This window comes from Xenia sp. Carnegie-2017, unplaced genomic scaffold, assembly GCF_021976095.1.
Source record: "Xenia sp. Carnegie-2017 unplaced genomic scaffold, XeniaSp_v1 HiC_scaffold_8, whole genome shotgun sequence".
Lineage (NCBI taxonomy): Eukaryota > Metazoa > Cnidaria > Anthozoa > Malacalcyonacea > Xeniidae > Xenia > Xenia sp. Carnegie-2017.
Window position 1 is genome coordinate 250,324 of NW_025813548.1, and position 10,353 is coordinate 260,676.

A 10,353-nucleotide genomic window follows, 5' to 3' on the forward strand; every position below is an offset into this window, starting at 1 on the left:
AAAATAACAACCTGTTTTCTTTTGTCCAATGCTAGGTTTGAAATGCGCAATTTCATCAACAATAGAAATGTGCGAGCTTTATTGAAGAAGTACAGTGATTCAAAGCTAAGTTGGGACGAATTTCAATAATTAAAATTTGAAGTAAGAAGAATTTATTACCCCACGAGTACAAAATTTTGTATGACCACTCCATAGCTCATTTTATACTACAATTTCTCGTATTTATAGATATCTTCAAAGGGGCTTAGGACTCTACTTGAATGGTTAGAGAAACAAGGATTTATCACTAGTTGTCCAAACTCGTGCAGAAGGTTATTGGCAGCATTGGCTTCTGACAAACCAGTATGCGCAATTGTGCCCCTAAAGAAGAAGTTTTGAACCTCTTGATAAGGATGTCTGATGGAGCCAATCCAAAGACAATCCTTCGACTGATTTAAAACTTTTCATGAAGAAATGCCCCTACTGTTTAACGTCATTGAGGCTAGCGAAGAAATTCCTATTACTATTCAACTCTGCAAGGAATTGGTACAAAAGGCGATAAGTCCGTTCGAGGTCAAGGACGGTCAGTGGCGTTTGCCACACAACTTACCTGCGGTGTCTCAAAATTCGTCCCATGGATATCTACCTTGTCTGCCAGAACTGGTTCAAACACAGCATGGAGATTGTGCCAAAGTCACTAGACCCAAGAAGAAGCATGGCACTTTGATCCCTGTAATATTTTGTATTCTTTGTCCCCATGGTATTTACCGTGGGGACAAACAAATCCATCTGACAAAATGGTGTCAAATCGAGTCCAGAGACAACCAACGTAGTCGTAATGAAGGTAAATGGTCATAATTGTATTTTGTTCTCAATTTTGTGACGAATGTAATGTTGAATATTTTATCTAGTCAATCCACCGTCTGGTAGCGGAATTCGTGGTATTCTTATGTACAAAAACCTGAAAATTATGGAGAAATTGTTGTCCTTTGTCCAAATCATAAAAATACCTGCTCAGAAAGTAAGACTCATCTAACTTTTTAAAACTTGAGAATGAAACGAGTTTTAATATGAATTGACTTTATTTGTTTTAAAAGAGTATCCTGAGCATGTAATGAGATGTGATAATCCACAAACAAGATACGAAAGTTGTCCAAAGACAAAAAGGTTGTCTATATTCATACCGCTGAATGCTGTGAAACCAGATGGTATATGTACTGTTCTTGTATTTTATTTTAGCACTTTAATTTCTTTACATACACAGGTATTTAGTAATTTTGCTGTAAATTATTTTGCAGATAGCGGATATCGCAAGGAATTGTTTAGATTTACATGCTTCAACTCTTGTGTTGGAGGAATGAACAGACGACCTACACATTTATCCTTTCGACTGGAATGTGGGTACGTTATTTAAGTACTTTTATTTTATAGTATGCATTTGAGGGATTATAAGGAATGAGATTGTACATACATGTATTATATGTGATATACATGTATGTCAAAGGCTCGTACTTTCTCCTCTGTCACTTCTAGGGTTGAAGGTATAGCTGTGGTTGAGCTACGTATATGTGCTTCACCTGGAAGGGATAGCAATGAAAAGGACCTGGGATCTAATTCAAAGCCAAACAAACACCAGGACAACGAACCCAGTTCAACGACAGACGTCCCATCATCCATAACAACATTATACCCACCTCGACAGAGTGTACTCATGTCAACTGTTAAAGACTCCAGCTCACCCAAACCGTTCCAGTTCTCTATCACGCAAGGACAACAACCTTGCAAACGACGTAAGTTTTACGTATGAAAGAATTCATAGAAAGTTTCTTCCTATGTGCTATGATATGAGATATGATTGTTTTTTGAAAATTTTGTATTCATGAATAAGCACGTGATTTTTAATCGACATTATTTTCCAGTAAATCCTTATGTGAGCGATGGATTTGTTATGATGGATTTTTTGATCATGTTCTTCAAACAACAGCACAAACAACGGCCTATATATGACTAGGCATCGATTTCATGAATTAAAATAAGTGTAACGGTGGGATAGTTGTTCAAATGTGTTCAATTTTCTTGAACAAATTCATGTTCATGAATACTGGAAAATTAGCCAAGAGCCAGAAAAAGCGAAAAAATGATAAGAACAATAACATCATTTACAACTTTGGAAACAAAAGCAAGTAATGCACTGCCCCAAACCAAAAATACAATGTTTGTCAATTTATTGCAATGTGCTCATAAACAATACTGCAAAATATTAAGTTTAAAAAACGCATGTTAAGCCATATTATAATATCAGTGGGAATAGCATGTATATATATATACATATAGATTGATCATTATGAACGAAAATTAAATCCTCAATGCTTTTTTGTAAGTGATATATCATGATTATAATTTCATCGATGTGTTGGAGCTGTCTTTGATGAAAGTATAAAATTAAAGATTTTAGACCACATCATATTTAGTAATGCCCTTCTGAACTGAGCTATGAAGTCACACAGTGGTGAGCAGGTCAATATTGTTGGGCTCATGTTTTCTCGTGAAATGAATTCGAGTCCTTTTTTAAGACAGGACTAAAGCAAAACCATAGACACTCAAGTTGAAGTACGTTGCTTGTGTCTAAAACCCCTTTAGCTATCAAATCCTTAAAAAAATTCATCCACCACGAGGCCCACGAGCGACGTAACACCATGCTTCTATTCGCTGATTGCTGTGTGATGATCCATATTGATGAGCATTGACGTCAGAATGTGTGTCCGTACCATCTCGGCGTAAGAAACACTGGGCTGATGAATTTTAGGACTGAGTTGCATATTAGATATGCAGTCGTAAAATAGCCTGCCCACTACGCGGGGATCATTATTTGAAGGAACTATATTTAACCACAGTATTTTCCTGCTAAATCCATCTATACACCCATGGATGGGGAAACCATACGGTTTAAGTTTGTCGTAACCATCGGCATGCCAGCAATAATTTGGCCCCGGATTCATGTAAGCTCTTCTACGAAGACGGTTAGCTCGTCTCCATTTCGATCCCTCTTGATCCACTTCTTGAAGAGTGGTTTGAGCAACCAAACGAGGAACTTGCAAGCCATATTTTGACTGCAATCGTCTCCACATGGCTCTATAGCCGAACAATTTACCACTTCCATCTAGTTCTCGAACAATGCATCTTCTTACGTGGTCTTTATCAACGATATTTCCACGTCGGTGCAATCCATAAAGCTTAAGCTTATTCAGCAAAGTACTTCTGGAGATGCGAATTCCATGATATTTTGTAATAGCTGTAGGATTGTATCATACGTGTAGTTTTTAGTAAAATAGTTGCGAATGATATCTTCCATAAGTCATTAAAGTAGTGTTTAGCAGCGGAAAGCAATGTCAAGTAATAGACTGCCGGCTTTTCCTTTTTAATTTTGAACTTACGTTTGTTAGTATTCGAATTTTTGTGCGCGTATGCTGTTATGTGTAAATGAAGAGATAACGAAAGTATAAACCCTTATTATTAAATGGGCATAACGATATATATATAATATATAATAATAATATTATATAAAGTAAATGGTTTGAACCAGGGGTATCGTTATATGTTTGTAAATGATGATCGTCCAGGTTAATAAAGTCTGAGAAGGACTGTTTTGTTGTTATTGTTGACTGACGTTTCGACTACCGCTAAGGTTGTCGAAACAATCAATCAACAACCCTAGACTTTTCTTCCGATGAACGATATCATTAATAATATATATAATATATAATATATATATCGATATATATATAGATATATAATATATAATATATAATATATAATATATAATATATAAAAGATAAACGTTTCTCCGGATTTTTTAAATGATTTTTATTGAGCTTTCGACTCGTTGCTTCGAGCCTTCATCAGAATGAGGATATTCATTTACACGTGCTTTTTAGCTTGGAGACGTTTAGAGCGTCTAATTGGATTAGTGGGTGGATTAATGTGATTGGATGGAGTGAAATGCGTTGCCATGGGTTTTGGTGTGTTGTTAATATGGTTGGTGTTAATAATATTAGAATGTAGTGTTTTAGTTTTGGTGTTGTTTGTAGTTTTTTTGTCCTTTTTCTTTAGTTGTGAGTATATGATGGGTATGTCGATATGTCTGTTTGTGTCGTTGTCTTCACTGTACCAAGCTTCTTTAAATTCGCGTGCGTGTTTAGTCTGTGCGCGTCCGAGTACTTTAGTTTCTGTCAGTCGAATGTGTGGTTGTGTCCGTGGGTATGTTCTGCCGGTAGTGAGTTCGGATCTCGTCGTTTATGGCGTTTTGTGTTCTGTGAGTCTTGTTTCAATTTTCTTAGATGTTTGTCTTATGTATTGTTTTGAACAGTCTTTACATGGTATCATGTAGATCGCGTTGTTATCATGAAGTTGTTTTGTCTTTATGTTTGGTGAAATATGATTTGAGTTTTGTGTAGGTTTGTGGGCGACGTTAATGTGGTCGAAGAAGTCTGGCAGTCATTTCTGATGTTCCGTTTATGTATGGTAATGTGACGATTTTTACTGTTTCGTCCGGTTTTTTGTTGTTTTTGTCGGTTTGTGTTTTGTTTTTTATTTTGTGTATAGTTTTGTTTATGAAGTTTCTAGGGTAATTGTTTTTAATAAGTGTGGAGTATAAGTACTTGCGTTCTGTTTTTTTGGCTTCTTCCGTATTACAATGAGTGTTTATCTGTTGAAAAGTGTTCCAATGCAGCTTATTTTGTGTTGTGTTGGATGATTGCTGTTGAAATCGAGTATTTGGTCTGTGTGGGTGGTTTTGCGGTATACTTGTGTGTTTAGTGTACCGTCATCTGTTCTCGTTAGTAGGATGTCGAGGAAGGTAAGTTGTTTGTCGTGTTCTTCGTCTTTAGCAAAACCACCCACACAGACCAAATACTCGATTTCAACAGCAATCGAGTCTCCAAGCTAAAAAGCACGTGTAAATGAATATCCTCATTCTGATGAAGGCTCGAAGCAACGAGTCGAAAGCTCAATAAAAATCATTTAAAAAATCCGGAGAAACGTTTATCTTTTATATATTCAATGCCTGGATTACAAATTTTCAAACTTAATATATAATATATATTATATATTATATATAATATTATTATTATTATTATATAAATGGGCATATTAAATGGGCATAACGATGATATATATATAATATATAATATATATATTATATATATATATTATATATATATATATATAAATGATCGGACGCAGCCAAATGAAAAACGGAGAAAACATTTTTCCAACCAGATTGGATGTTTGCGGCTTGCGAATGAACCATTTGTGTGACACATCGTACGACCATATCTCGAATTGTGGAAGAACTAAAATGTGAAAAATCCAGTTGTTGATTCAAGCAAATCGTAGACTGAAAATTGCAGTCCTTGTTGCCAAGTTCATAAAGATATCGAAGAAAGAATTTTAATCAAATCCTTCCAATTATAAGACACAAGACAGAGCGATTGATCGAAAGACGTCCTTTGTAAAATTCGTCGTAAAATTATAACTTGGAAAAGAATCTACAAAGTCTGCCACAAATTTTGTTTATTTGAGAGAAAGATTTTCAAGCTGCAAGAAAATTTACATTTTCTGACAGAATTGACTCCTGCATAAACTTACCTGTTTTTCTTCATTATGTGTTCGAAGGGTCGGAGAAAATCCTTTTGAAATCGGAAATTTGGCAATTCCCCCTTTTCCAAGAACTTCATGGATAATTGTCGCAAAGAAGAACGCAACTTCTTTATTAGAGTTACAACCACATTAAAATGACACATGAATTATCTAAGATGGAGAAGTACTATAGTTGGTAGAACATTGGAGATGAAGGCATTGATTATATTGTTTTTATACTTGAGATATGAAAGAAACTAGAACTGTGTTTTAAAATATCATCATAGTTCACAATTGATCTGATAGTGTAGTTCATAGAACATTGAAGACAATGATTATCTTGTTACTATACCTGAGTACATCATAACAACGTGATGTTATTAACCATAATATCAAGATACAGTCTTAGTCGTTAATAATTGCTAACCTTGTTATAATGATCTCCCAACACAGCCCATATTCGTGACCATTGCAGCCGAATACGAACAATATTGTAATAAGCAATCTCTACGATCTTCTGCAGACTAAACATACGTATCATTGTAGGATTGGAAAGCTGAACTTCCGAGACTTGACGTAAACTTCCACGAAATCGACTTAGGACAAAAACGAAAACATTTTGAGATTTGGATACAGGAGATAACGATACTTGGGATTTGAGAACTGGGGATTTGCATACTGGGGATTTGGGATACTGGGGATTTGGGATACTTGGGATTTGGATACTTGGGTTTTGGTATTTGGGAACAGGGAATTTGGATACTAGAAATTTGGGTACTTGGGATAAACAATGGTCAGTGAATTATGGTCAAGTTAGATGTATAAAAATCTTATGTAAGATGCATTTTAATGTATACATGCAAACCTACCGATAGCATCACCATCCAGTTTCACTGATCCCGTGAAAACTCTAAACGTAATAAAACACAATGAAGAAGTTGAGATGAAGATATTCTGCTGAGAGAACATAACGCAAAGACAGTGCAGGAGTTCTTTAAAATTTATTTTCATGTTTATATTCAAGGTTCTCTGGTTCACTTAAGCCTGAAGATGACTACCGCTAAGGATGTCAAAACGTCAGTCAACAATAATAACAGTCCTTCTCAGGACTCTGCTAACACGGATAATGAACATGTCTACATAGAGAATCATCCATCAACATTTCTTGCTGTTACAAGCCCAACTCTACCTTGAAGACAATTTTAAAGATTTCTGGCAGGGGGGAAGGGAAGAAGCAAGAACGCTGGATGGGAGGGGTGAATATTTAGTTTTGCTTGACTGATTTGGTTTAAAAGCTATTTTAATTTGAAAAGAAATTAGTTGGTCACAGCGGAATGTATGACCATATATATGAATATTCACCTCTCCCCCTGCATTAAAGTTCTAGCTTCGCCCTGGGGTGGGAGATAGGTCACAAAGACAATCCCCATAGCTATCATTAAAGTAAACGTTACCAGTCAACTGCAACGACAACACTTTGTGCAGCGGTCTCCCAAATGGCTTCCTGTGAGCCAGCCGCTTTCGAGTCAGCGGCAACAGGCATCCGACCTTCATAGAAATACAAACAAAGAAAAGCACCCAACGTTAGTATTTGACATTTACGAGCGTCACAACAATGTTATAAGCAACCTGAGGTTATATCATAAGGTGTCTTGTTGTTTGCGATGAATGCTGTGGGTGAATTAGTAACACCGCTGGACGCCGTGTGAAGGTATCGCGTTTTCACACCAGTACCGATAAGTTGAGCCAATTCAAGTTGGGAAATGCATTTCAGTATCTAGAATGAAAACAATGACTTTAGGGAAAAGTAAAATATGCGCCGAGCGGAACGAGCATTTGAGCAACGAAAACGAGTGTTCAACAAGACGAACATAAACGTTAAATACATACGTAGAAAATATCTTCAAATAAAAAATATCTTGAGAAAAAACTTCATTTTCTTATGTATATTTATTACAGAAGTACATTTGTGATACGATTCTCTGATGAAGGGTATGAAATACGGTCAACAAAGCACTTGGAAAAATGAAAGGTAAAGACTGTAGCAATATCGTGAAGATAAGACTACAGACAAGACCTAGACTTTTTCCTTTGATGAAAAAACAATCGATCATATTTTCAGTCGTAGACACCAACCATAATATATAGCAAGATGATTCTCTCTACCTCGAGCCAAGACTTCCCGATGTAATTACCATCCGTTTGAGCGATGGTAAGAAGTGTCTTGATCGTCTCCATGTTCTTCGTTTTCATTTCATGAATATGCGTGCCACTGGTCGCAGTAATTAAAGTGAACCTGGATAGAGCTTGTACGAAAGCATTTCTTTCCAACTACAATGTGAAAAGAGTTATTAGGAGTATCGAAAAATGAACTTAATGGTAAAGAATCTCCATTCATATTCCCTAACATCATTATAACTAGCTGTAATCATTGAAAAACTTTTAAGAAAAGATTATTTCACATTCACATGCATTCTGATATATCCATATATGTACACAAACAGACAATTAATTCAAAGGTAAACAAACATCTGTTTTATTGTATACATATGAGTATAATCTAAACCTTGAACATATAACACGCAAAGAACATGACGTGTATGTAACTACGTAAATATATTCATAAATTTCAACAATTCAACATTCAACATATTTTGAATACATATTTATGTCCGAGAAAGGGTCACCAGGTGATGAAAAGGTATGCAGAGACATTAATGTCGTTATTTCATACCCAAATATATAAAAAGAACATTTTTGTATGTTTATCAACTTACAGGCATGCTGAATATGCAAGATATTCTTATTGCACAGCGGATTCCATCAAGACAAAATAAAGCAACAGAAGAATCGTCGTTGTCTTGTAGATTGAAGCTGAACGCGGCAAGAAACGGACTCCATGCAACCTTAAACACACAAAACAAAATGGTTAACAATGGGGACTGGGCAGGTTGTAAGAAGCAGATTTAGCTTAAGTAGTGGATTATCTCAAAGAAAATTCAGTCAAATCATTCACTGCTCAGTTAATATATTAGATTATCAAACAGATTTACTCTTCGTCATCGCAAACATTCATTACATAAAATCTAAGTCTTTTCTTTAACAAGATTAAGATGAATGTCATCATGTTTTGAAATCTACGCCCCGTACTTGGCACTGTCCATATAAGTTGACATCACAATTCACGCTTCGTTAATCAATCCTTACATACACCACATAGATTATCCTCCAGACTCCACCCCCCGTACCTTGAACATTGTCTTCACGTGACCAATCTGTGTCGCAGTGACGAAATCCGTCTGAATATGACTCACGTCTTCCATTTGTTTTTTGGCGTTTTCCGCCATCTGCTCCATTTCCATAGAATACAACATACGACGATGTTTCTCACTTTGCAAATCTGTAAAAGATGTATTATAATCAACATTGTCAACCGAAAATCGTCAAAAACCTGTCCTAAATTATTGTTGATGTTAAATGAAAAAAAAAATTAACACATGGTTCATAGATTAACACTTAAATGATCATCACCTTGTCTAGTGTATCATCTGCATGTAAGAATTGAGCGACTTTGGTTGCTGTCTCACGAAGGAGACCTTCAGATTGAAGCAATTCCATACCTTTTGATGGATTCTTGTTAAATCTTAAAGTAAATAGTAAAATTGAATAAAAGTACAAAAGATAAGCAAATTGTTGACCAAACTTACAATTAAATTCCCTTTTCTCTCGTCTCCTCTTCTGTTTAAGAGTCTCAAATTCTTCAGCATTATCGATGGCTTTTGTACTTCTGAGAGACAAGTGACTACCCCCCATTTTTTGAGATTATAAATCACCGTGCTCCCCCTGTTTTCTTCTCCTTGGTGCTTCCTTTTCGAGAAATTGTTCGTGCACGATCAACCAGATCTGTCAGGAAATTTATATGGAAGAGATTAAACAGAAGTATTGAGGAATAACTATGATGATTTGAAGATCAATAAGGGATTGCATGGATCATTAAGAGGTTAGCATAGATCATTAACAGATAGCCTAGATTATCGGGAAGATAGTATAGATTATTGAGAGATAGACTAGAACATTGAGGGTAGCATGAGTCAATAATCAGTAACTATAAACATTAAGATTTAGCCTTGATCCACAGCGACACCAGCAAGGGAAAAAAGATAACCAAGGGATAACTTAGATCCTGAGAGGTTAACTACAATTGTCGAACAACTAGTTATGATTAAGAACATTAACGTGTGTATAAGAAAATAATGGAGTACCTTCGATAAATAGGGGATACAGAGTATAGAAAGATGGAATCTTGATGGAGACAAAATTCTTCAGTGTAGCCGATATCAAAAGAGAAGTACAATGGATCATAAAGCGATAAGTTATCGAAATGTATAACAATATTAAGTTTATATTCGCTACATGCGAGTTTCTTCAGTTTCATAAAGATGTTAAAACTCACCAAAATTATCGGCCTCCTGAGAACCAGGTTTAAAGTAAAGATCCCTGCTCCATTCTACCATACATTTAAGAATAGAAACGAGACATTCCAGACCTTTGATACAAATACTGCGTTCTTGAACCTGGAAAATCATATAAAAACAAGATGACATTGATACTATTCATATAAAAACGTGATAAAAGATGTATTATAATCAACATTGTCAGCACAAAAAATTAGAGACATGTTCTACTCCTTTTCATGTTGATAGACTATGTCCCAGTTTTTTTCATAATAGACTACGT

At 35.6% G+C, this 10,353-nt stretch overlaps 1 protein-coding gene and 1 long non-coding RNA gene across 3 annotated transcripts; one reads left to right on the forward strand and one right to left on the reverse strand.

The window, feature by feature from the left end:
- The first annotated feature begins 522 nt into the window (after positions 1-522).
- LOC124459331 (cellular tumor antigen p53-like) lies at positions 523-6,284 on the forward strand. Of its 2 annotated transcripts, none has more exons than XM_047008820.1 (6): positions 523-823; positions 891-1,000; positions 1,077-1,187; positions 1,278-1,380; positions 1,513-1,769; positions 6,163-6,284. In XM_047008820.1, exons 3-6 carry the CDS (start codon positions 1,094-1,096, stop codon positions 6,174-6,176), a joined length of 468 nt encoding a protein of 155 aa, XP_046864776.1. In that variant the 5' UTR covers positions 523-823; positions 891-1,000; positions 1,077-1,093; the 3' UTR covers positions 6,177-6,284. The 2 variants fall into 2 exon arrangements, with proteins under 2 accessions (XP_046864776.1, XP_046864775.1); XM_047008819.1 differs by lacking the exon at positions 6,163-6,284 and adding an exon at positions 1,899-2,392.
- LOC124459332 lies at positions 5,241-7,132 on the reverse strand. The gene is made up of 5 exons (XR_006953564.1): positions 7,071-7,132; positions 6,486-6,526; positions 6,044-6,212; positions 5,626-5,787; positions 5,241-5,330 (listed from the first exon to the last, which is right to left on the reverse strand). It is a non-coding gene; the product is annotated as an uncharacterized LOC124459332 (long non-coding RNA).
- Positions 7,133-10,353: the final 3,221 nt, after the last annotated feature.

Excerpts from the sequence above, each read along its gene's own strand:
- LOC124459331 (XM_047008819.1), top strand. The coding sequence starts at position 1,094 with ATGAGATGTGATAATCCACAAACAAGATACGAAAGTTGTCCAAAGACA. Across the intron at positions 1,188-1,277 it reads GAATGCTGTGAAACCAGATG|ATAGCGGATATCGCAAGGAA; the intron begins GTATATGTACTG and ends ATTATTTTGCAG. Across the intron at positions 1,770-1,898 it reads ACAACAACCTTGCAAACGAC|TAAATCCTTATGTGAGCGAT; the intron begins GTAAGTTTTACG and ends ATTATTTTCCAG.